General features: G+C 44.5%; 1 protein-coding gene across 2 annotated transcripts in view; it reads right to left on the reverse strand.

The window, feature by feature from the left end:
- Positions 1-12,959, reverse strand: part of cald1a (caldesmon 1a) — a 60,485-nt gene that overhangs the window by 13,324 nt on the left and 34,202 nt on the right. For both annotated transcript variants that reach the window (XR_013936498.1, XM_080492300.1), the window contains exons 3-7: positions 8,842-8,979; positions 5,417-5,849; positions 5,289-5,321; positions 3,450-3,562; positions 1,950-2,217 (exon numbers count right to left, since the gene is read on the reverse strand). Coding sequence is in view for 1 of the 2 variants with exons in the window: in XM_080492300.1 (XP_080348426.1) it covers positions 1,950-2,217; positions 3,450-3,562; positions 5,289-5,321; positions 5,417-5,849; positions 8,842-8,979 (985 nt within the window). In the remaining variant the exon portion in view is untranslated. The remainder of the gene's footprint in view (positions 1-1,949; positions 2,218-3,449; positions 3,563-5,288; positions 5,322-5,416; positions 5,850-8,841; positions 8,980-12,959) is intronic.

Below are 12,959 nucleotides of genomic sequence, written 5' to 3' on the forward strand. Positions count from 1 at the left end.
ACCCCCCCTACAACAACTAATGTATGAAACGTTTGTACTGTATTCAGAAGAGGACTGGTGCTTGGCAGTATATCAGGCCTCTCCAGCAGCCTTGTCTCGGTTAATTAGTCTCTTTGTATCTCTGGGCCATCTTTTAATTACAAACCAAAAGGCCTCATTAACATCACACAGGAGAAGAAGTGCAGGGGCAGATAGCGAGAGACGGGCCGCCACGTTCGGAGCCAAGATCAACAAAAGACGACCAGTCGGGGTAAAAGCGAGAATGCGGGGGCCTCGGAGAGAAAGGGAGCGAGAGAGAGAGAGAGAGAGAGAGAGAGAGAGAGAGAGAGAGAGAGAGAGAGAGAGAGAAAACAACAAGTGACAGCAGAGCTTTCATCAAAGACAGGAACACAAGGCGATGAGGAGGTTATCGCGTTTGAGATACATAAAGATGAGGTTGTTAGAAAAGGGAAGGGGAAAAAAAAAAAAAGAAAAAAGAATGACATATGTGTGTTACAAGTGGGGACCCGGATGGGTTGAGTGGCGATAACGGCGACGTACGGAGAGATAACGTCACGCCGGCGCTGGCGTGAGGGTGATGCATTGGTTTGAGCTCACGCAGGTGTAACGGCTCAGTCAGCACGAAGGTGTCGAGAGAATATGAGGAATAATAAATGTATTTTAAATGACACCCGTGTCACCTCGTTTTCTCCTTTCATTCACTTGTTAGGACTTTAGTAAGGTTGGTGACGTGCTGTAACTTCACCTTCAGGCTCGCTGGTCATTCTGCGCTTCTTTGCTCACGTTCTTATGGGTGATTCTTAAAATCTCACCAGTGGCTCTAAATAGAGACTGTCGGGTCAGATATTCCTGATTTTTTTGGCCTCTGATGGACCACATGCATGAAAGATTTGAGCATTGGAATCCATGCTGAATAATATGATGTAATGATATTAATCTTGTTGGGATCAAGTGTCACTAAAATGTAAAAATAATCTAGTCTGCTACTGATTTTAATTGATCTCCATGAGAGAATCAACAAATCATTCATCGCTTTCACCTCCAATTTTGATGTTTAGAAGGAATTCTTTGAGTTAATAATGTGAGACGGAGGCACTTATCACTTATCACGGGACAAAGTAAAAATGCCGAGCATCAACCAGACGGCAGCTCTTACAAAAAAAAAAAAAAAAAAAAAGATAAGCTAACATTTATTTGGCTCCACAAATCCATGAAAGCAGCTTGTGACTTAACAGTCGGAGATCTTTGCCGTTGAGTTGAGAAGTAATGAGGCTCCCCTCCTCCGGTAAACAAGAGGTTTGGAAAAAAGTAACTGAGCTTCAGGAGGCGGAGGAAGACAGCTGCTTCACAGCTGTGCGCCCAATCTACAACAAATAGGGAGTCGCCGGCTCACAGAAACTATTTGAAAATAACGACAGTACGTTTTGTTATAATAATCAGCTGCATGTGTAATGCTGATCGAATGCCTGAAGTTCATTTGGCTGTTTACTTGTAATTTCTATGCTAAAACACATACAATACATAGAATTATGTAAACATTACAGCGCTTTATGAACTTGTTCACCCTTTCATTTCTAGATAGATTTTGATTTTCAAGCTGCGCAATTCAGTGAATTCAGTGTTCAATATCTGGTAGTTATTTTTATATTACTGTGTGTTTTTGACTGAATACAGTCCTACCAATACATTGATGTAAAGCTGATGTCTCTGCTTTCTGGGATTTCTTTTAACATCATAAACAGTCCAAGAGTTATGGCTATTTCAAGCATGCATACCAAACCTGCTGTGACTTTGGAGGAGTGAAAGGGTTTAAAGAAAAAACAAAAAAAACTTTGGTTTTCTCCATTTCTGTTGTCTGTCCTCACAGTTCTTTTATAATAGAAGAAAAAGTACAGAAAAAAGATCAAATAAAAAGTTACTGTTGACAATAGGGCTTCTAAGAGGAATACCTCCTCTCTGGCTTTCTTTTCCGCCTCCTCCTGCTTCTTCTGCCTCTCCTCCTCCTCCAGCACCTTCCTCCTCTCCTCTCGCTTCCTCTTCAGCTCCTCCAGCTCGACCTCGGCCTCCTGCTGCTTCTGCCTCATCCTCTCGAACTCCTCGCTCTCCGCGTCATCGCGGCGGCGCTTCAGCTCCTCCAGCTTGCGCTCCGCCTCCAGCCGGGCGGCCTCGTCCTGGTCGTCGCCCGCGGACCCGTCGGGCGAGCGCAGGCTGCCGCGGCTGCGGCGGACCACACGGGGAAAACGTGTTCAGGATGCAAAGCCGGCGGGCGGGTTAAAAGCTCGACACTCGATCCCCGACTGAATATTTAAACAATTTCAATCTTTCCGGGACACGAAAACACAAGAGTCACAGACGCTCGCTTAAGGGTTACGACAGTCGCCTCGGCGAGGCTCAGGTTACAGCTCGCCTCAAGTTTCGTGCCAGAGTTTTCGTGAGCAGGCTCACTTAGGGCGACGTATGAAAAAACAACAAAAACACAAAAACACACAACTGAGCCGTCGTCGAACAAATAAAATGCATCTCAGACGTGCTTTTCAGTTAATCTGCAGGATTCTCACATCCACCAGATTAAGGGATAAAACAAACAGATGATAAAATTACGCCTTTGTGAAGTTTCGTCTGTGATTTTCAAAATAAATTCCACAGTGCAGAAGACTTTTAACCCTTTATGGGTCAAGTGATCACATTTTCAATTGGCCAGTTTGGACCCTCGGCTTACTTACTACATTAATCATGACACCATGCTTGATCTTATACACTGTAAAGGTGAACCTGTAGCACGTGACAGCACAACGGCCTTCATTCTCATGTCCAGTTCATGTCGTCCAGGGACGGGCAGCTCTGACCACAGCGAATGATGAGCTTATTCAATCACTATGTCGGATAATCTTAATCTTGTTTCACAAACTTGAAGTAACATCTGCAGTTGATGACGAGTTAAAATATGGGCTTGTTCCATTGCGTGACCATTCTTGGAGACTAATATTAACAATACATTTATTATTCCAGGTTTAGGGTGATGAGGCAGCAAATGTAAATCCTATATGCTTCACATCATCTTTCACCATAGCAATGTGTGTCTTCTTCTCCTCCCGCTTGGTAGAAGAGATCCGGGGTTGCGTGATCTTTTCAGCTGACCTTTGTGTCAGGAATATTAAGTTACTGAGGTGCTTTTCCACCGGCGGTCAAGCGCAGCGAGGCTCTGATAGCCGCATAAAGTGGGACAGCGATTTGTCAGCCGTAACGCTTCGGCTTCTTTCACTGAGGGGAACAGCACAACGTTTTCATATTGGTTTCAGACTGAGAAGCTTTCGAGGCGGTTGCAGACTTGATGAATGTTTGGAAAATATTTTTAAAAAGAAAAATATTGCCGCATCTGAGGAGGGGGAAAAAAAACCCAAAACAAAAACTGTGAAAACATGCGTTTGATGCCTGTCCTTCCTGCCTACCTGACGGTCCGCTCAGGTTTCCTGTGCTGTTTGGGTGCAGCCTCCTCGTGCAGCCCTCCGTTGTGTTTCCGCTGATCCTCCCTCTCCTCCCGGGCTCCGCCCCTCTCATTCACCTGCAGCCACACACACACACACACACACACACACACACACACACACACACACACACACACACACACACACACACACACACACACACACACACACACACACACACAAAAACAAAGTGTGTGAGGATATAATTGAGTTTAGGCAGGACAGTGGGGGGAGAAGAGAAGGGAGTGTGAGGGGTGGGTATGTGTGTGTCCGTGTGGTGGTTGGAGCGGGATCATGTGGCATCACATGATGTCGCATGAGAGAAAGAGAAGGAGAGCACACCCCAAATAAAAATAACAGAACATCACATCTCGCTTGCATCCACTCCAGAATTACCGCTGACAGAGGATTAGCTAACATGTGATCACACGGGGAGTGTCTCCAGCTGGATCTTTTCGACCTCTCACTGCTGTCTGCACTCACACGCCGTTTTCATTTCATATCTGTCGCCGAATGCGCAGGTCCAATATAGCGAAGCGAGCACAGATCGACCGTTTTACATTAGAATTCTCTTCCTTCCGCCTGTTCAACGTAATAAAAAAAACTGCACAATAAGCATTGGAGGGTAATTCTGGTTTGTCGTCGAGAGACGAGAAATCAATGTGTTAAATGTTGACCTGAAGAAGCCATTAGATGCTTAATAAAACAAACCAAAAAAAAAACCAACTGCAGATTGAAAGTAGCAACTTAAATGAATGTTCATTCATGTGGCTTTTCAATTAAAAGTCCATTTAAAAATCGACCACTGTGACGTCGGCTCTTTGGATCCTTTCACTGTGGCTCTAATGAAGAATATGAGAAAAAAACGTATTGATATCTCGGTTCAAATAGAGCAAAATTAAGCTTATATGAAAAATAAATATTAAAATATACTTCACCTGAAAATATATTTGTACCTTGATACTTCGCACCACTGTTTATTCTCACTTTAGTACATAATCTAACGTTGCATGTCGCATGGTGAAATATATTTGAGTGGAAGTATCCAGGTCATTTTAAGGAGCCGCTGTCGCAGCGTTTTGCTGGAGTGGATTCAGTTTAACGTGATGTGTTGTAGCTCTCACGGCCGAGGTGGACAACATGCAGTAAAGAAACAAAACAAACAGTGCGATCACTCTGTGCAGCATCACATTGACCTTATCAAGACTCCCGCCGCACGGCTGCAAACCGCGCCTCATAAAACGCCGTCTCGGTTGTCGCCGGTTTGCGAGTGGAGCAAACCGCACGAGACGACGCGAGGTGTCCGGGTAATTTCAGCGCCGGGCTCCGGTATAATCCACAACAAGTCAACAAGAGTGGCTTGAAGAAAAGAGATTTTTTTTTTTTTTGGTCTCAAAATATTTCAGTTTATTCTCAAAGGCACTGAAGTTACCCGGGGAGAGACTCTGTGCCGTGCATCACACCTCTACTCAAACTCTTACCGCAGGTATGATACCTCATTATCCTCTGAGTGCAGTATCTCTGATACCTCAACGTCCTCTTCTGCCTCACTTCCTAGTAACATAGGCCTGTTGTCTGATGAATTATCTACATTATCATCCTCGGGTACCTCGTCAGCTTCCCCTGACGCTACCGCATCCTTCTCACAATCTGCTGACTTGGCCTGAATCGAACCCTCACTGACTATTGTTTCCTCCTCAGCGAGGTCCTACGAAAAAGGATTACAGCAGTTCTTTGAAAGGAAGTTCCGCGAACGGCTCAGGAATGTGAAGTCACGAGGTGACGGGAGACAAACAAGCGTACCTTGTTGTGCATCGTCGGCTCTTCGGTTGACGCCTACAGAAACAAGCGGCACATTTGCAGGCGCTATTAGTCGCAAACTGAACCAAACGGATAAAAATAAAAATCAATGAACCACACTGGAAACTGACCTGTTCTCTGAAGTAAGACCTCCTCGGTTTGTCTTCCACCACTTCAACCTTCTCCTCCTGCACATCATCCACACCCTCGTCTTCCTCCTCTCGGGCCTCGGGAGCGGCCTCCTCTTCCTCTCTGGGCTCGTCTCTCACTTTTTCCTCGCTCCTGGAGCCGTAGCTGCTCGTCTTCTCCTCCTCGGCCTCATAGTCGCGGTAGCGGCCCCTGCGCCAGGAGGGCCTCTCCTCCTCTGCGCTGTTTTTCTCCGCGGCGTCGCCGCCGTTGCCCTCGGTGGCGGTGGGGTCCAGCATCTGCCTCTCCAGCGCCTCCTTCATGCGCCTCTGCCGCCTCTCCTCGCGTTTGGCCATGCGGTCCAACAGGGCCTGCTCCTCCTCGTCTCCGCCGCCGCCGCCTCCATACGAGCTGCTCACAGACACCGTCTCCGTCACACTGGGAGGAGAGAGACGAGACAAACACTTCACTTTGTGGGTTTTCTTTAGTTTTTTTGCCGACGTGGAGGAAGAGCTGAGGTCAGCGCAGACGTCAGCTGCTAACAGAATGCAAGCCGAGCAAAGTGAATGTATGATATTATCTGACCACAGACACTTCTGTCGCCATGTATTTGTCAGCTTACAGCTCGAATGTGGACAATAATGACAAATATTTATTAAATATACCAATATCAGGCTTTGATTCCTGCGACAGATCATCTCCTATTTTGTGATTTGTTTCATTTGTTTTGGCAAAATTCTAATTAATTTGAAAACTTCCTTTATCAACTTCATGGCGAATGCCAGCAATAATCAATGCAAACTCTTATTTGAAATCTTTGTATGAGACGTCCTTTTCCCTATTATCATAAGCCGATTATTCACATCACACACACTTACTGAAAGTGCGATCTATTTTCATGAACATGCAATTTAGACTTAAGTTTTTTTTTTACAGGGTCTTACTATAAAAGAGCTTCATGCAAAATGTAGCATTTATTAAAATGACAGATGAAAATATCTAATCAGAGCTTCACAATATGTGTTTTAACCAGATGAATATCTTTCCACCTCCCGCCGAAAACCGTGACTCAGACGTCTCCGACCTAAAAGCCTGGCAAACATTATGCCAGCGTCAGCGGCCAGCGAGCGCTCGCTCCCGTCTCAGCAACCCCCTGCGTACAATCCTCCCGCTGTGAGCGCGACCCAGGAAGCATGTCTGAGCTCATGGAGCGAAGCGTCCGCCACCACAAAGCAGCGTCTGTGCTGCTCGACGTCCGAGCGGCCCACCACTTCCACTGTGACCCAGGCCATTCATTACGCTGCATAGAGAGCGAAGGCTGGCCCCTTTGTTCCATACGACAGGCTTGTCTGATTGAGAGCTGTGAGATCATGCAGCGTTACGACACTCGTCACTTAAGGAGTTTGGAGGATGGCACACGATAGGTAAGCCTCATAATCTATAAAATATCACCGATGCAACTGGGATGAAAAGAAAGCACCAATTCAAGTTCACCCAATTTATAAATCAATATTTTATTGATATAATCAACTTTGTATTTCTCACATTTACCAATTTAAACTTGCTTCTTCAAGTGTAGAATTGTTAATAAATCTAAACTGCTGAAAACTGTTCAAACTTTTTAAAAAATACATTCAAAAGAGGTCAAATTAGGCACACTCATGAGTTTACGTCAAAAAAGAAGAACAGTTCCAAGTCTAGCAAAATATTTTTGAATAATTTGGAACAGATCTGTAGGAAACCAAGCGGACGTATTAGTGTTATTGTAACAGAGTGAACTAAGGTCTACGGTCTATTTGTGGGATGGGCAGCACGGCCAAGCTTGTTTCACCTGTTTGAGAAAACCTGGGTATAAGACAATAACAAAGAAATGAGCATGAACTGAAATGCCCCCACTTTTTGTACAATTTGTCAACACAATTTGCTTTTGTTTTATTCTTATTTTCATTTCCTCATTACTCTCAAAACATTCTTCTCGACACAACCTGGGTTTTCTACTAAAGGGCGAAATGTTAATTTTATAGGCAGATTAAATGTAAAAGATGTGGTGTTGTTGAACGTGAAACTGAAAAACATTAACTGTCTTTGCTCAATCACTTTCAGTGAGCAAGTGAGCAACAATTGGACAAAGGTGGCTCGATAGACAAATGATGTTACAAGTTAACAACAGAAAATAAATAAATGAATACCAGCACATTTATATATATAAATTACTTAGTTTTTTTGTTTGTCTCATTAAATTACCAATCTTTATGATACGATGCTCAAATAAAATGAAACCAAGATATTGTTTTTCAATATCCCTATAATTCTTTAAGAGTTTCGAGGAGCCGGTACAGAGGAGCTAAGGTCCAGTTTTAAGGTCAAGAAAGAAACTGATCATCTTAAGTTTTGTTGTACGTCTGAGAAAGAAAGACAAAATGATTTATCGATCAATTTACAAGCAAACATTGTAGCAAGGAGATTTAAATGGATGTAAAAGCGGCATCAATAGTATCCAGCTACTTTCCAATAAAAATAGCTGCAACAAGTGATCCTGATCAGCAACAGCAACTTAGAACATTAAAAACATCTGCGAATTTTTAGGTTTTCGCTGGTTCTATATAGCAGGGTGTGTCAAACTCATTCGAGCTCAGGGGCTTCACACAATCGTGTTTGATCTCAACGGGGCCAGGCCGGCCAAACCTATAAATAACAACTTTAAGATGTTCTCTTTGTTTTAGTGCAACGACATACGAGTACATCCTGGAAATGTTCACATTTAATGCACTTGTTCCTTTTATCAAAGTGAAGTCTGAAATCCTCTTTCCCCACAGCGTTGTGTTACTCTACTTTTAGAAAACGGCACAACCATCATCATGTTGGGCAAATTAGCATTAACCATGTCTGGACCAGTGACGTCACCGTCAAGCAATCTGCTTTTTCACAGGGTTCTTCTCGCTTTTAACGCAAGTCTTCTGGATCATTAAAAAGTCCGACAGCCTATTCAACCACCTCGCGGAGGTAATAACGGATGACAAAGCCTGGCAGCCACAGTTGTTACTTTAGTCTGCCAAAATTGCCTGCCACTGGGTAAAAATGTCTCAGATCAAGGACCTATTGTTTGAAGGAAAAAAAAAAAAAAAAAAAGTAAAGAAAAGAAAAAGAAAAGTGTTTCAAGTCTCGTTCTGCCCCAGTTTAGCCTCGGAGAGCTTGACATGCTTTGCAAAGGTAACTCAAGTCGAAGAGGCTTCAATTATTTTATAAAAAGAAAAAAAAAACTAAACAAAAGGTGTCAGAAGTGTGCAAATTATCTCCCAAATTTGCAAGATTGAGAAGAGGATGTGAAGAAATGCGGGAGCCATTATTCACTTTCTGGTTACGTATTGATGAGGGGTAACCTCTAAGCGGCGAGCAGGGATCGTTAACGCCGACAGGGTCTGCGTGTCACCTGTGACTGTTGGTCAGAAGCAGACCGTCGGGCTGGCCGCTGGGCTCCTCGCTCTCCCGGCTCTTCATCCGCTCTTGGCGAGCCCTGCGCCTCCTCTCGCGGGCCGCCTCCTCTTCATCATCGTCATTCCTCGCCAACCTGTGAGAAATAAAAGACAGAGCATCTGATTTACTGAACGTGTGCTGGATTGTGAGAACAGGATCCTAAAAAGGGGTTTTGTTTGCTTTAAGGCCTGTTCACACAAGAGCGATCAGCTGAAAATGGTATCACTTCCTTGTTTGCTGTTGCACCATGAAGAGACTGGAGCTCAGCAGACAAAAATGTGGAGTTGAGGAAGGGGGGGGGGGGGAGAAAAAAAAGAAAAGATTGTTTGGAAAGTCAAGGTTCGCAAACAAAAGCCGTGGCGAGCCAGCTGAGAGGATGTGAGGAGAAGCAGCAGGTCTGCTGAAGCTGAGCTGATTCGCATCTCTCTTGTTTCAGAGATAGTAAATCACATTCTGCATTTTAGCATCAACTCCTCCCGGTACTTTGAGTCACTCGATATTTCATATTCATGCCGGCAAATGTGCTAATTCAGTGTCAGAGGTAATCTGCACTGCGTCCAGTAAGCACATGGGTGTCAAACACAGTTCAGGGGTCACAAACAGCCCAGTTTTCATTTTCGAGCTGGCCGGATCGGCAAAAATAGAACTTTAAAGTTTTTCTTTGATGTGGCGCAGAGTACAGGTTATAAAATGTCTTACATTATCCAAAAAAATCGAATAATTAGGACCTAAAATGACTGCAATCCCAACAGTTTTAATGAAACCTTCTGGTGCACAACACAATGAAATGTCAAAAAACGTCTCTTATAGTTGTGGCATTATGCACATGTTTACAATCTCACTCACATCTCAGCAGCACCACTCGGGTTGTGTTGTGTGTTACAAAAAAAAATCAAAAAAATCTGTTTTCTTTGACACACACGGGCCGGTTCTGGCCCACCGGTCTTATGTTTGACACCCCTGCGTTAGTAGATCAGCTTCCAACGCAATGTGACGACTGTGCCTGTTTTTCCAGCTTTAGTATATCAGACTCAAGAGTGAGAAACGAGGACCCCCCCCCCCCCCCCCCCCCCCCCCCCCCCACCCCACTCATCCTGGATTTCGCCCCCACAGTTAGAAACTTCAAAGTGAATGCTTCTTTAAATTGGACTGTAATCACGACAGTGACCAAACCTGCTGGATTTGCCCCCGAGTTCCTTTTCTTCCCTTCCCTCCTATCAAGTCGACCTGTCAGCTGTGCAACAACCAATACTTCTTATCAGGGCTGCAGGTTTTTTACGAGCCGATAAAAACTCTGTCTGGAGACACGGCTGGCTGCGGATAAGAGACAGCCATGTGAGAGTGTTTCAGCTCGTACTGGTCCGCTCAGAAGTTGGAACCGAACGAACTGGATCGCTGTGTGTTTGTGCTGGGAAAGAAAAAAAAAAAAAAAAAACGCTTTCCTCAAAGGTTTAACGGCCCTTCAAGCAATTTAACGCCGCATGAAATGGAGCAATAAAATATTCCCGAAGTTAACAAAAATTCTATTATGTCAAAACTACTTAGCTGTATTTTGTGCCGATATGGGTGGAGTGAACTTTGTTTAACAGACACGGATCTCTTGTTTGAATGAAGCTGGAATCGAGAGCGAGACGGGAGAAATGCTAACACCTTCAGATCTGCTCGCCAGTTTCGGCTCTCATTAACGTCTGTCCAGACACGTTAACGGACATTTATGTTGTAAAGACCGTTCGATATGCTCTAAAAGGTGTTAAATGCATGTTTTGGAGAAGAAAATAAAAAGTTAACGCTATATTGTTATGATGTCTTTAATGAATACTGAAGCATGAAATAAAATATACCATTTCCCTTTGAGACGTTTGAAGAGCAGAGAGAAATGAAAGAAAACTGCATGACTGGGAACAAGAGCCTTCTGAGATAACTGAATATTCTCATAATTACAATGTGACGTCTCATAAATTACTTTTGACGTCTCGAACTTCATCATTAGTAAAGCTAAAGAAGCGAGCAGATAAGCTGATGATATTTTGATCTAATAGTCTTGCATCAAACTATCAATAGGCAGTAAAAAAAAAAAAAAAAAAAAAAGGAAGATTGTGAAGTCATTCATTAAGGTTTGATCTCACTATCAATAGATGGATGGACTTGCTTGCCTTTCGATCAGCTGTTTTAAAACTCACGATTTATCAACATTTACTTTGGACTGGACCATCTCCAGCCAATTTAGAGTAAAAAGGTAATCCTCTAACACATGTCTTGGGGAGGAAACAAAGAGAAACTCCCATGTGCGCACAGCGAGTGCATGCAAACTACTCAGAAAGGCGCCCCAAGCCAAACCGGTGACGATCACAATCACCATGAGTCCCTATTGGATAGTTTTGAACAGCTATTTGGGCTGCACCTCTGAAAGAGTAGTTTAGTTTATTGCACAAAAGCAGATTTGACTTTTAAGCCTTGCTTGCAGTGTCGAGGTGGTTAAGGCAGCCATACAGGCTGGCTGCGGACTCCCGACTCCGCTCCCCTCTCCTGGATCATGAATGCATTGATCCAAAGCAGTTGGTTGAGTAAAGGGTGCGGCCGTTTGCTATCAATAACAAGGCTCCACTGTCGTCGGCAAGCAAGCTACGATGAAAAGTCCAGCTCAGGAGAACAAGTCGAGACTTTTTTTTCCTAGAGTCCGTCTGGGTGACACGACAAACTCTACCAAAGTACAATACCCTCTTTAAGAAATAGCGACTACACCCAAAGGAAAATTATATTCGATACTGGACTTTGAACAATGGTGCAATGGAGAGAGGAGGCATTGCGATATAGTCCAAGCAGAAACATTGCCTGTTTCCAACTGGCCACCTGACATCGATGAACTCCGTGCTTGATGTGTGTGGGTGCGCGCGTGTGTGTGTGTGTGTGTGTGTGTGTGTGTGTGTGTGTGTGTGTGTGTGTGTGTGTGTGTGTATGTGTGTCGCCCCGGCTGACCTTTACACTCCCACCGCCAACCGCATGCCCAGCTACCTAACATCACAGCGTAGCCTTTGAGGTCCGCCGGCGAAGCATGCCGTTGCATGTTAATTGCAACACGTGTGGCGAGCCGAGCTGAAGCGGCCCGTCTTTATGTGATTTTTTTTTTTTTTTTTTTTTTACAGCTTGTGAACAACAGTTTCCTCCTCTCTTTTCCTTCCTCTCTCCTCCACCACTCCCCCCCGTTTGAGTCCTCTCTGTCTCAGATGAGAAACGTTGTCATAACAGAACACATGAATCTGTTAACGCCCAAGGTGGACCCGCGGGACGGCGACGTCCGTGACGTCAGACAATGCTTCGCACATGTGCATCTGCTTAGTTCAAACCATTTGACATACTTGGGCGTAGAAAATTGGCTTAATCCGGAGGGAAGTTGGATTCTTTTCAGCCTGAAAGGAAGAGGGTCCTCGCTCCTCTGCTCACAAGTTAAAGTGAAAATGACTACAAGCACGGCAGAAGATCGACAAGCTTCTCTTTCCAAGACGCCATTACCTCGACTTTGAAGCTACTGATCATTTCGGATTAAGCCGAGCAGCAGCAGAACGAGAGCGGCGTGCGATTTGAAAATGACATTCCTGCTTTTATATAAACAGTTCAATTTATTTTACATCCACCTAAATTGAGTTCCCCTGTGGAAGAAAGTGCATTAACCTCCTTTTTAAAATACCAGAGAGACATGATGGGAGGGGGGGGGGGGGTGGAGTTGTGAAACAACAGCCGTAATTCCCCGAGGACCGATCCGTCCCAGAAACAGCACCAAATGTCATGAGAAAGAGAAGACGACAACAGCTAAAAATGGAACAAAAGAGTGCTCGGCGGCGGCGACAATCTCAGGGTTAAAGATTCCTCAGTAGGAGAGAAGAACAAACTCCTAAAAGCTGAATTAGCATTCCTGTCAATCACGGGCCGTGGCTGGAGACACATACACAGCCAAAGCCCTGATTTAATATCCCTTTCCTTACCTAGGCCCCAAGCTCCATCAGCATGCTGACAGAAATATGGGAAGAGGTGGAAGGAGGCGGGGTGAAATGGAGAGTGAGGATAAAGAGGAGCGGG

The sequence above is a fragment of the Lipophrys pholis genome (assembly GCF_963383615.2).
Source record: "Lipophrys pholis genome assembly, chromosome: 22".
NCBI lineage: Eukaryota > Metazoa > Chordata > Actinopteri > Blenniiformes > Blenniidae > Lipophrys > Lipophrys pholis.